We start from the raw sequence: 15,577 nt of genomic DNA, 5'->3' as shown, positions 1-15,577 counted from the left end.
TAGCACAAGAAATAAGGATAAGAGCAAATCACGCAGTCAATACAAACCATCGGCTGTTAGCTCAGCTACAGCGTCCCTAATGAGCAAAAAATACCCTCGTGTACCTGACCTCGATAATGGAAAATCAGGTCGTGGTATGCTGCGGAATGAGAAAAGAAATAAAGGCGATAGCTTTTCTGGCAAAACTTTCGTAGACAGGAAAAATATTGCATTTCCATCGTTTCAAGCCACTCATAGCGAGCCACCCATATTTGACAGCGAGTTTAACCAAGCTCACGATAACATGAATACTGGTTTACCTGATATTCAGTCTATTCCCGAACAAACTTCATTTGACAATGCAGGCTTTCAAACATCAAGTATATCTACAGCTAGAAGTCTTGGTGTATCGGCATCGCAAAACCCAATGCCATCTCAATCGAGTGCAATAATGTCGTCTAACCCTACACATAGTAGTGTAAACATGGCACCCGGCGAATTCCCTGCCACAGATCGCTATATAATCACTTCGGAGACACCTAGTGATGCAGCTAGTTTAGCAATGAAAATGCACCTACCTATGGTAGATAATACAGCATCTACCCAGACATATCGTTTGATAATGGATAATAATGTTGACATTGGGAGAGGGAATATCATCAATGATAATGGGTTTAATGCAAATCACCACAATGACATTTTGGCAACTCAAGACTCAGCATCAAGCTTCAATAATAGATTAAATGTTTTTCGACAAACCCATGGCAACTCTAATAATATAGTTTTTCCAAACCTGCAATCTAATCTTGATTCGAGACATCCCAGTTATAAATCATTCCCTTCTGAACAGATCCTACACGAGGTTACTAACATAAACACTGTAGAAACTGAACCGTCTTCAGCAAACAATGAAAACATTTTCCATGGCTTTCCATCTGACCCAAATATTCAGAACTTCAAAACACCAAAAACACGCGGTCAACATGACTCACAAAATATCGATGTACATTTTACTAATACAGCACAAAGTAGGTCAGATATTCCTACAAACACACACCTTCAAACAGGTCCTAACCAGTTAAGTTATGCAAATGAAAACAAGGGACCGAAAGTATTTTTACAGCAAAACACACACATTGCACAAAGCCCAACCACAAATGAGCAAACCCCGACTCCAATGAATGGGGTTGGTTCTGCCTCTTCTGTTCAACACCAGTCTCGGCACCCAGAATCGTCCACCATAACAACCACGGAGTTTGTCCGAGAACATTCAACAAGTGCGCGACAAGAACAGATGACTGAACGACCTGATGGAATGACCAGACTACCAGAGACTACGTTCACCGCACAAGGTCAAATGACAACTCTTCAAGATGGAATTGTAAAACCCCAAGATCGGGCGATATTTTCGACCGCGTCCCGTGATGAAATGACTACTACACACACAGAAACCACAAGCCGCCAAGATGGAATGGAAACAACACAAGCCGGAATACCAAGCACATCGATTGAGATGAAAAGTAAAACCAGTATAATGACAACACCGAACTGGATTACTTCAAAGCAGGATGAAATAAGTACAAGTGAAATATCGAGTACATATGATGGAGCAATTACCCCTCAAATTGGGATAATAAGTACGCAAGATGGGATACCAAGTACGCAAGATGGGATAATTACCACACAAGGTGAGATAATTACCCCTCAAGATGGGACAATTACCCCTCAAGATGGGATAATAAGTACACCAGATGGGATAACCAGTACGCACGATTTGATCACTACCACACAAGATGAAGTGACAACTATACAGCATGCGATTGATAGAACGCAAAATGGAATTACAGAAACAAATGGCGACATGGCAGTGCCATATGATGGCGTGACTAATACGCAATATGGAATGACAAGCTCTAACACGGAACAAACCACAACAAATAATGGAACGTTGAGTTCAAGTCTAATAGATGTTATGAATGATAAGCAAGATACAGTGGTTATTAAAGAAATAACAACTGCTTCTAATGAAGGTGCCCAAGATACACAGAATCGTCCACAAGATGGATTTTTTCTTTCCGATCCATCAACCAGTATGACCAACTCTATAACAGGGAATGACATTTCAGGCATGAAAGGGAATACTTACAAAGCGGTTTGGTCAACAGAAACTGGATCTAACCGAGATGTCCAAGTGAATTCTGGCAACGTGGCTTATGATCAAGGTGGGAATCGGAATACGATGATGCTGTTCAACGATATGCCTAACTTCGTACAGCGAACCATAGCGAATGTCGATAACGCTCCTGCAGTGGGTTTAAAAGAACATTTAGATTCTTCTAAAACAAAGTTTGACTTCAGTGGTAATGAAGTAATCGATGCTCAAACAGATGGCTACAATACGGTACGCCAAGATTTAACTACAACACAACAGATACAAAATCTCAATCCCGAACACAAAGTTACGTATGAGTTCGCAGGGCAAGACACCACCACTACTAAGGGATCAGAATTACGGTTGGATCATCTGTTTATGCCAATTGTAACAACTACTCAACCAACCACAACAGCGTCTACAACAAGCTCGCCAACAACAACCACCACCACAGAGGCCCCGACAACAGCTGTTGAGCCAATAACAACCACGACTTCTTTAACTACAACAAATCCTCCAACAAGTACAACTGAGGAGCCAATAACCATAACTACAACTGAGAAACCGACAACGACCACCGAAATGTCAACTACAACAACAGAGAAAACTACCACCACTACCCTACCCACTACCACAACAACAGAATCTCAAACAACAACCGAACCAGCAACAACTACGACTGAACCTCTAACTACTACCACAACGACGGAACCTACAACTACCACCACAACCACTGAACCTACCACTACCACTACGGAACCAACAACAACGACTCCCGAACCTACAACTACCACCACAACAACTGAACCTACCACTACCACTACGGAACCAACAACAACGACTCCCGAACCTACAACTACCACCACAACAACTGAACCTACCACTACCACAACACCTGAACCAACAACTACCACCACAACTGCGCCAACAACTACCACCACAACAACTGAAGCTACAACTACCACTACAACAACTGAACCTACCACAACAACAACTGAATCTACCACAACAACTGAACCTACCACTACAACAACAACGGCAGTCCCTACAACTCCAGCACCCACTGATCCTCCAGTACCTCTCCGATTCGACCACTTGTTTATGGCTATTGTAACAACAACAGAAAAACCGACGACAACAACAACAACGACAACCACAACCACAACGGAAATCCCAACTTCAACAACAGAGGCACTTCCCACAACTACAACTACAACAGAACCTTTCACATTCAGAATGGATGGAGAAACCACAACAACCGCGAAATCAGAAGAACCGCGAAGGATACTTTCTACAAATAAGTTCTTTTCGGGTGAAGAAAGCATGAGTCATATAATCATGGGTCCAACCATCAATGCTGTGATGAATGGACGTTCAGATTTAAATAGTGTCCATGACAAAAAACCTTTATCTATTATCCACACATCTCTAGAGAGACAGAAGCAGCTGTTTGGATTAGATCGTGTAGCTAACCTCGCTATAAGGCCCACAGAAAACACAGCTATGGATATGTTATTCCCCAAATCTGTCTCAATGGAAGGTGGCCTTTCTAAAACTGCAGGCAACAGTGAGTTTTTGACAACAAGTTTACCATTAGAACACGTCACACAAACGACGACCGAACCACAACCGCTACGGTTCGATCACCTTTTCATGGATATAGTTACAACTACTGAACCAACCACGACAACTACTCCATCAACAACGACAACTCCAACAACGACTACTCCAACAACAACGACTACTCCAACAACAACCACAACGCCCACAACGACAACAACCACGACAACCACGCCTTCAACGACAACAACCACGCCCACAACCACAACAACCACGCCTTCAACGACAACTACAACAACTACGTCCCCAACAACGACGACCACATCGCCCACAACGACAACAACCACGCCCACAACGACGACCACAACGCCCACAACGACAACAACCACGCCCACAACGACGACCACAACGCCCACAACTACAACAACCACGCCAACAACGACAACCATATCTCCCACAACCACAAAAACCTCGCCAACAACGATTACAACTACGTCATTAAAGACAACAATGCCTGGAATGATCACCTCGCCAACAACATCGACAACAAGGACAGCATCATCAACGAAACAAAAAGCGACCACAACGTTTACTGTTCCAATCCAAACAAATTCCAAAGCTTCGTCGACAACAATGTCAACCGCGGTTACATCGCCAAGGATCGATTCTATAGCTACAATACAAGCATCAATACCAATAGCATCTACTGCCACAAGCACGTTAACACTCACAAACACAGATTCCACCACTAAATCCTCGACCAAAGACCAAAATCTTTCACAAGCAGCAAATACAAAATCACAGCCTATTGTTAGCGGATCAATTACTGCTGCCCGACCCTTTACTGGTCTAATCAACCTATCACAGGGGACAAGACCGACAGGGACTAAACCGACAGAAGGTCGGGTTAGCCGTCTTCTGGCCGCCACCGCTGCATCTACAGTGGCATCAAAATTGGAAAAAATTACATCTAATGTGAAACAGGATGTCTCATCAAGCATAACCCCCACTGGTGATTATCTTTTAACTAGTGTTCACTAATAAGTATAACCTAAGTATAGCTTGATGTAATAACATGATACATATTGATGTCATACATCGTTATTAAACATATGCAGATCTAGCATTGGCATTTTCCTCATGAAAAGGTACTCATCCATTCTGTGCATTGCTACAATTATAGCAAGCAGTTCTGGTGACTGTATTCACAATGGCATTTTGTGTCAGACCGCTTTCCTCTATTATCTTTTGTCAATAGTCCTGTTGTGTCATTTGCCTGGCTTAAGTTCTGTCCTTTAAAATCAATACTGCTGACACATAAATTTTCCTTATAGGAATGACATTATCAATAGTATGTCCCAAAAGTCATAAACCCACAGTGTTGCTAATCGTGAACTCGGACTATTCATTAGACGAGATACACTATGTGTCTTTCTATTGTTTTTCGATATTTTCAGTATTATGTGTATACATTGTAGATATCTATAGACTCAATGTATATACACCACAAATATCTTGACATTGTATATTCCTAATTAATATTTCACTTGATACAATAATAAATAAGACCTGTGCTACAACTGTAGATGATTCTACAGATTACTGTTTTGTTTTATCTGCATGACACATTTTACTCAGTTGTAATAAGTGCTGAAAATACACCCACGAAGCCATTTGTTGTGAACACGTTGGTATATTTGTCAATGAATATATGTCTTCACGAGTTGCACCAACAGCACCATTGTTATGTTCTTAACACTAACTTCATCCGAACGTAGGTCCAACTGGTTACTTAATATTATTCCTTCTATTATAGGTCCCTTGGTGGCGAGTCCCATCGGCGGATCACTGATAGACAGTCTTCAACAAGGTTCTCAAACAATGCAACCACTCGTTAAGATGGGTGTTTCTCAACCACCAATGGGTAAGTTGCCAAGATATTCCATCATTTCGGAATGATGTTTTATTCATTACACACAGATAGTTTACTTGATTCCCAAATACAAATATCAGAATTAAACAGTATCTCGTATTCTCAAGAACACATCCGTAATAGAGAAAATATGCCATTAGTTTAGTAAATCTCTTCTCAATGATTAAAGAAATGAGCGGGAAACAGTAAACATCTTATTCTGAACGAATCAACTTCCATAATCTTGTTTTTCAAATACGAAGTAAAAAAAAAAAAAAAAAAAAATCCCCAAAAATCAAAACAAAAACAAAAGAAACATTTATTTGGAGATCCATAAAAAATCGGAAATAGAATAAGACCAGATATTACGGCAAGTATCATCGACTGCACCCGCTATATAGATCTTGATCATTAGAGCAGATGACGATCTGTTCCCAAAGTCCTTTTTTCATTTCGTCTTGACTTTGAATCAAGATTTTGTTGATAAGGTTTTCTATTTTTTTTTTTTTTTTTGCTGTTTGTGATTATTCACTTACATTTGTGGTTAAATGTTTTTAAAACTATCAAAAGGTCGCGCTGGTCAGGTCGTTAAAGGCTCTTGCCATCTTTTTCGCTAGCCCTCCACCTCTTGGTCAAGGGCTCAAGGCCTAAGTTGGGCACTTTGTCACTAGCCCTCCACCTCATGGTCGCGGGCTCAAGGCCTAAGTTGGGCACTTTATCACCAGCCCTCCACCTCTTGGTCGCGGGCTCGAGGCCTACGTGAGGCACTTTGTCGCTAGCCCTTCACCTCTTGGTCGCGGTCTCGAGGCCTAGATGGGGCACTTTTTCGCTAGCCCTCTTCCTCGTGGTCGCGGGTTAGAGGCCTACGTGGGGCAGTCGATAGGTTCTGGCCGCAGGTCGGTGGCTTTGCTCCGGAAACCCCGGCTTTCCTCCACCATCCAAACCTGGCACGTCCTTTAGTGACTCTAGCTCTTAATAGGGCGTAAAGCAATATTAAACTTAATTTGGATACTATCAAATAATAGATTGACAGCAGCTGCATAATATATATTTTTTAAACAAATACGCAAATAGACTGAATTAATGTAGAAAACGACTTCGCGATATAGTCACAATTTTAGTTGGCTGGTTACTAGGTTTTTTATTTTTATATAATTAAGAAATTATTGCCTTTATCCAAAAAATAAAGTCCTTATTTTGGAATGTGTAAGAAAGAATAAATATCTATTAACGCCTTTTTCTGACATGATAACAGTAAAACAGTATCGTTGCCAACCATCAAGTGATGTAGGACGGATTCGTTCGTAATTTTTCTACACGCCGCATCCCAGCCCTCTGTGTTCTATAGGGAATAAATCGACTGTGTTTATTTCAATTCTACATTTGCTTTATGTAAGGCAATTAAACCTATTGAAAATAGCACTACCTTATTTTCGAGCAGAATGTCTTTAGTGTTAAAACGACCTTTTTTTTTTATAGTTTACCGTAACCTGCATGTCATGTTTTAAATCATCCAAACAGTGGCACTGCTCAAAATACACACATGAACTTGACATTAGTCTATAGTTATCAGACATGTGGAAAGAAAGGAGTAGAAAAGAAATCCATCAAATTATGTCGCCAGTACACTTCCAAATGTAGATTCATAATTTCATTTGACTACTAAATTTTGCTCGGTCGCAATCCAGGTTTCAAAATGTAGAAGTCCTTAGCATCAATCAATTTTTTTTATTACGTTCTTTTTTTCACAGGCTCAAATATGAGAGAGCCCTTAGTTCCAGGATATGTCGCCCAATCCAATGTTCCTCTTAATCAGAAACAGCCAAGCAATCCATGGCCTTCACAGGCGCCACTGATTACACATGGAAACCAGGCTGCAGGTGCACAGGGACCCACTGCTTGGACACAAGGGGTAAAACAGCCTCTTACCACTTTCCCGGAATCTATTTTGATAGGTAATGAGCCCAAGAATAGCCTATTAGCATCGTCAAAACCTGGATTCCAGCCTGAAGCACCTATTTCTTCCTTGAAACAGAAACCATTCGCAAATAAAAATAAAGACGCACCATTAGCTGATGTGAACACCGGTTTGAATACATTTGCTAACAACCAACCACTAGCAGATCAGTATGCCAAACAACCTGATGTCAAATTGATGAAAAGTGCTAAGGCTGTAATGGCAGACTATTCAATAATCAAACAGTCTGGCCCGACTGGTCCCTTACTACCAGGTTCAACCGTTCCTCCAGCAGTGCGGTTACAAACGGGCCGTCCATTAATGAATGTGGCAACAGGGATTACAGACTTTGTCTATCGGGCAACCCGCGATCCAGTACTAACTGGGGCTCCTTCTGGTTATTACACCAATGCATGGACTACAGTTCCAACGACAATGCCAGTGCAGACAACTAACCCCACGGAACTCCCTACTACCACGACAACCGAGCCTACAACAACAACAACATTACCAACAACTACAACAACACCCCAACCGACCACAACCAACATATACACGGCACATTCGGCAATGGTGATGCAAGAAAAGTTAAGGCGGGAGAAAGAAAAGGAGTTAGCTGCACTGAGAAGTGCTCTACAGAAATTGGGCATTCCAAATACCAGTGGATTATATCAAAGACTTGACACTCTCGCTGCATCTTCTCGAAGAGCAATCCTTAAGAGGGCCCAGATGATACAAAAGGGACGATCAACTGGCAGAACTGGTTAAGACACATACATTTAAGACAATGCCAAGCAATACTGCAGACGGTTACACAACGTTTAAAATCAATCAATGCACATGCTGTTATCAGCGGTATCAGATATGCTCGTTCATCTTTTCTGCAGCACTCACAGACCATGTTTGAAGCCATAATATATCTATCAATCGTTTTAATGTGAAACAAAAACAAAATCGATTTATGATTTTAAATTTCGAGAAATATGTGGTTAAATTACCGAATCGAGTTGAATATGTTAAAAGACAAATCAATGCACAATTAGCTCTAATTTTCGTTTTTCATAAATAAGTGATTTAAGTTGATAATCGTATGCTTGAGCTAAATGAATATTGTACGGATGTGTTCGTGTTTGTGTTTTATATCTTTAATTGGCAAAATTCACAACTGAAACCAAGCCATCGTCCGTATTAAACAAGTCCTTATTCACCCATTACTCTAATCCAATTGACATGTTAGCAAAGACGAAGACATAAATTATGACAAATCAAGTCTGATAAAACCAGATTATGGATTGTTAGCTAGAAATACTTTACTCGGCGGACTTGGTAGTTTGCCTTTAAGTAGCTGCAGGTCAGTAACTAATAGACGCGCCAATCCGCGTTTAAGACTGTTCTAACTTCATTGTATTATAAACTTGTTCATAACAAGCGTACGTTTAATGTGCAATAAACGTCACAACATTTTCATTTGAATCTCATTTAGTTTAATGTTCATAACATGACAACGATCACGCTGTCGGGCCATCTTCTCTTGTCACGTGGTTCCGATAATTAAATGTACATCTAATTGTAGTCTTAGACAATACACACAGTCTTTTGATAAAGACGTGTTCTAGTCGAAAGATTAATTATGCTGTATATATCTTATTTAAATATTTCTTATATATTACTTCCTTGACGTGGGATCCCGATGACATGATGCTCTATTTTTAATTACTTTTTGGACAAGGTAACAAGGTGTGATTCACTGTCTCGTTTTACGGAACATGTCCCTTGCCTACCCGCTCAGGATTAATAACACAAAACTCGTTTGAGTCAGTCTTTATTTTCGGTAGTATTTCATTTATAAAAATTGAAATCGTGTTTCCGAGTATGATTTTCTTTAAAATGTAAGAGACTTGGACGAAAATCCGTATCGAAGACAGAGCTTACTAGTAAAATGACATATATTTCGTAAATTAAAGAATTCAACTAAAGAAGGAATCCGTCTCTTTGAACTGGTGCGTTATATAATTAATCTCTGGCGTCTAACTAGGATTAATAATATATTCTCCATATCAATGATGATAATGTTCCGGAAATGATAACTAAACCGTCTAATCCAAAAACTTTTTCAAGCGAGGAGCCTTCCATAAATACCATGTTAAAAATCTAGCTGTTACCTCTATCTAATTCTCATTTAAGATTGGGATTCGGAAGGTTACGTTTCAATAACAAATGTCAATAGAAAAACGTACGTTTCTTCGTATTATTTGTATATAGAAAATATTTCCATTGTATCAGCTGCCTCAAGCAAGTTTTTACCAAATTGTCGCAAATAAAATAAATCAATAAATCATTTTCTTTTATTCTTATGTATTTATACTTTGTCAATTTCCTGGTGACTTAATATTAATTCCAAATGCACGTTTGTATCCCTGGAAAGTTAATGTGTCACAAATGACAATAACATGAAAACAAAAGCATCATACATGAAACACATTACTGTTGCTCATTCATCTACTATCACAGACATTTTACATCATCAAAGGAGGTTCCAAATATGCTTTAAACTGAGATACGTTATGAAATACACCTAAAAATAAAAAAAAAAAAATAAAAAAAAAAAACCCAACAAAAAACCTGTGATTACACTATTGTAAAAATCAACTATAAAGTAAGGGTAATCACGTCATCACTACAACATCAACATCAATGGTAGCACTAGGGACGGTCAAACATAACGTCATCACAACAATATAAACACCGATGATAGCACTAGGGACGGTCAAACATAACGTCATCACAACAATATCAACATCAATGGTAGCACTAGGGACGGTCAAACATAACGTCATCACAACAATATCAACATCAATGGTAGCACTAGGGACGGTCAAACATTACGTCATTACAACAATATAAACATCAATGATAGCACTACGGACGGTCAAACATTACGTCATTACAACAATATCAACATCAATGATAGCACTGAGGACGGTCAAACATTACGTCATTACAACAATATAAACATCAATGGTAGCACTACGGACGGTCAAACATTACGTCATCACAACAATATCAACATCAATGGTAGCACTAGGGACGGTCAAACATTACGTCATTACAACAATATCAACATCAATGGTAGCACTAGGGACGGTCAAACATTACGTCATCACAACAATATAAACATCAATGGTAGCACTAGGGACGGTCAAACATTACGTCATTACAACAATATAAACATCAATGGTAGCACTAGGGACGGTCAAACATTACGTCATCACAACAATATAAACATCAATGGTAGCACTAGGGACGGTCAAACATTACGTCATCACAACAATATAAACATCAATGGTAGCAATAGGGACGGTCAAACATTACGTCATCACAACAATATAAACATCAATGGTAGCACTAGGGACGGTCAAACATTACGTCATCACAACAATATAAACATCAATGGTAGCACTAGGGACGGTCAAACATTACGTCATCACAACAATATAAACATCAATGGTAGCACTAGGGACGGTCAAACATTACGTCATCACAACAATATAAACACCGATGATATCACTGAGGACGGTCAAACATTACGTCATTACAACAATATAAACATCAATGATAGCACTACGGACGGTCAAACATTACGTCATCACAACAATATCAACATCAACGGTAGCACCAGGGACGGTCAAACATTACGTCATCACAACAATATAAACATCAATGGTAGCACTAGGGACGGTCAAACATTACGTCATTACAACAATATAAACATCAATGATAGCACTACGGACGGTCAAACATTACGTCATTACAACAATATAAACATCAATGGTAGCAATAGGGACGGTCAAACATTACGTCATCACAACAACATAAACACCGATGATATCACTAGGGACGGTCAAACATTACGTCATCACAACAATATAAACATCAATGGTAGCACTAGGGACGGTCAAACATTACGTCATCACAACAATATAAACATCAATGGTAGCACTAGGGACGGTCAAACATTACGTCATCACAACAATATAAACATCAATGGTAGCATTAGGGACGGTCAAAAATTACGTCATCACAACAATATAAACATCAATGGTAGCACTAGGGACGGTCAAACATTACGTCATTACAACAATATAAACATCAATGATAGCACTACGGACGGTCAAACATTACGTCATTACAACAATATAAACATCAATGATAGCACTAGGGACGGAAACATTACGTCATTACAACATATAAACATCAATGTAGCATTACAACATTATCAACATCAATGGTAGCACTAGGGACGGTCAAACATTACGTCATCACAACAATATAAACACCAATGGTAGCAATAGGGACGGTCAAACATTACGTCATCACAACAATATAAACATCAATGGTAGCAACAGGGACGGTCAAACATTACGTCATCACAACAATATAAACATCAATGGTAGCACTAGGGACGGTCAAACATTACGTCATCACAACAATATAAACATCAATGGTAGCACTAGGGACGGTCAAACATTACGTCATCACAACAATATAAACACCGATGATAGCACTAGGGACGGTCAAACATTACGTCATCACAACAATATAAACATCAATGGACACTAGGTCAAACATTACGTCATCACAACAATATAAACATCAATGGTAGCACTAGGGACGGTCAAACATTACGTCATCACAACAATATAAACATCAATGATAGCACTACGGACGGTCAAACATTACGTCATTACAACAATATAAACATCAATGATAGCACTACGGACGGTCAAACATTACGTCAACACAACAATATCAACATCAATGTTAGCACTAGGGACGGTCAAACATTACGTCATTACAACAATATCAACATCAATGGTAGCACTAGGGACGGTCAAACATTACGTCATCACAACAATATAAACATCAATGATAGCACTACGGACGGTCAAACATTACGTCATCACAACAATATAAACATCAATGGTAGCACTAGGGACGGTCAAACATTACGTCATCACAACAATTTAGACATCAATGGTTGAATTAGGGTCGGTCAAACATTACGTCATCACAACAATATAAACATCAATGGTAGCACTAGCATCACAACAATATAAACATCAATGACGGTCAAACATTACGTCATCACAACAATATAAACATCAATGGTAGCACTAGGGACGGTCAAACATTACGTCATCACAACAATATAAACATCAATGGTCAAACATTACGTCATTACAACAATATCAACATCAATGGTAGCACTAGGGACGGTCAAACATTACGTCATCACAACAATATAAACATCAATGATAGCACTACGGACGGTCAAACATTACGTCATTACAACAATATCAACATCAATGGTAGCACTAGGGACGGTCAAACATTACGTCATCACAACAATATAAACATCAATGGTAGCAATAGGGACGGTCAAACATTACGTCATCACAACAATATAAACATCAATGATAGCACTAGGGACGGTAAAACATTACGTCATCACAACAATATAAACATCAATGGTAGCACTAGGGACGGTCAAACATTACGTCATCACAACAATATAAACATCAATGGTAGCACTAGGGACGGTCAAACATTACGTCATCACAATGATATAAACATCAATGGTAGCAACAGGGACGGTCAAACATTACGTCATCACAACAACATAAACACCGATGATATCACTAGGGACGGTCAAACATTACGTCATCACAACAATATAAACATCAATGATAGCACTAGGGACGGTCAAACATTACGTCATCACAACAATATAAACATCAATGGTAGCACTAGGGACGGTCAAACATTACGTCATCACAACAATATAAACATCAATGCTAGCACTAGGGACGGTTAAACATTACGTCATCACAACAATATAAACATCAATGGTAGCACTAGGGACGGTCAAACATTACGTCATCACAACAATATAAACATCAATGGTAGCACTAGGGACGGTCAAACATTACGTCATTACAACAATATCAACATCAATGGTAGCACTAGGGACGGTCAAACATTACATCATTACAACAATATAAACATCAATGATAGCACTAGGGAGTGTCAAACATTACATCATTACAACAATATAAACCTTAATGATAGCACTAGGCGACTGTCAAACATTACATCATCACAACAATATAAACATCAATGATAGCACTAGGGAGTGTCAAACATTACATCATTACAACAATATAAACATCAATGATAGCACTAGGGACGGTCAAACATTACATCATCACAACAATATAAACATCAATGATAGCACTACGGACGGTCAAACATTACGTCATTACAACAATAACAACATCAATGGTAGCACTAGGGAGGGTCAAACATTACGTCATCACAACAATATAAACATCAATGGTAGCAACAGGGACGGTGAAACATTACGTCATCACAACAATATAAACATCAATGGTAGCAACAGGGACGGTCAAACATAACGTCATCACAACAATATCAACATCAATGGTAGCACTAGGGACGGTCAAACATTACGTCATTACAACAATATAAACATCAATGATAGCACTACGGACGGTCAAACATTACGTCATTACAACAATATCAACATCAATGATAGCACTACGGACGGTCAAACATTACGTCATCACAACAATATAAACATCAATGATATCACTAGGGACGGTCAAACATTACGTCATCACAACAATATAAACATCAATGGTAGCAATAGGGACGGTCAAACATTACGTCATCACAACAATATAAACATCAATGATAGCACTACGGACGGTCAAACATTACGTCATCACAACAATATAAACACCGATGATATCACTAGAGACGGTCAAACATTACGTCATCACAACAATATCAACATCAATGGTAGCACTAGGGACGGTCAAACATTACGTCATTACAACAAAATCAACATCAATGGTAGCACTAGCGACGGTCAAACATTACATCATCACAACAATATAAACATCAATGATAGCACTACGGACGGTCAAACATTACGTCATTACAACAATATCAACATCAATGGTCAATGATAGCACTAGCAAACATTACGTCATTACAACAATATAAACATCAATAGCACTAGGGACGGTCAAACATTACGTCATCACAACAATATAAACATCAATGATAGCACTAGAGACGGTCATGTCATACAACAATATAAACATCAATGATAGCACTAGGGACGGTCAAACATTACGTCATCACAACAATATAGATATCAATGGTAGCACTAGGGACGGTCAAACATTACGTCATCACAACAATATCAACATCAATGCTAGCACTAGGGACGGTCAAACATTACGTCATCACAACAATATAAACATCAATGGTAGCAACAGGGACGGTCAAACATTACGTCATCACAACAACATCAACACCGATGATATCACTAGAGACTGTCAAACATTACGTCATCACAACAATATAAACATCAATGGTAGCACTAGGGACGGTCAAACATTACGTCATCACAACAATATAAACACCGATGATATCACTGAGGACGGTCAAACATTACGTCATTACAACAATATAAACATCAATGATAGCACTAGGGACGGTCAAACATTACGTCATCACAACAATATAAACATCAATGGTAGCACTTGGGACGGTCAAACATTACGTCATTACAACAATATCATCAATGATACAATTATATAACATCAATGATAGCACTATCAAACATTACGTCATCACAACAATATCAACATCAATGGTAGCACTAGGGACGGTCAAACATTACGTCATCACAACAATATAAACATCAATGATAGCACTAGGGACGGTCAAACATTACGTCATCACAACAATATAAACATCAATTACGTCATCACAACAATATAAACATCAATGGTAGCACTAGGGACGGTCAAACATTACGTCATCACAACAATATAAACACCGATGATATCACTAGAGACGGTCAAACATTACGTCATCACAACAATATAAACATCAATGGTAGCACTAGGGACGGTCAAACATT

General features: G+C 39.0%; 1 protein-coding gene across 1 annotated transcript in view; it reads left to right on the top strand.

The window, feature by feature from the left end:
- Positions 1–8,328, top strand: part of LOC132557548 (mucin-2-like) — a 30,689-nt gene extending 22,361 nt beyond the window's left edge. Inside the window, exons 10-13 of the mRNA XM_060222045.1 lie at positions 2,782–3,885; positions 5,506–5,596; positions 7,309–8,001; positions 8,050–8,328. Of these exons, the coding sequence (XP_060078028.1) occupies positions 2,782–3,885; positions 5,506–5,596; positions 7,309–8,001; positions 8,050–8,328 (2,167 nt within the window). The remainder of the gene's footprint in view (positions 1–2,781; positions 3,886–5,505; positions 5,597–7,308; positions 8,002–8,049) is intronic.
- Positions 8,329–15,577: the final 7,249 nt, after the last annotated feature.

Source organism: Ylistrum balloti, unplaced genomic scaffold, assembly GCF_031769215.1.
Source record: "Ylistrum balloti isolate Yb309-2 unplaced genomic scaffold, AGI_CSIRO_Ybal_v1 Utg370692, whole genome shotgun sequence".
NCBI classification, from domain to species: Eukaryota; Metazoa; Mollusca; class Bivalvia; order Pectinida; family Pectinidae; genus Ylistrum; species Ylistrum balloti.
This window is presented reverse-complemented; position numbering and strand designations above follow the sequence as displayed.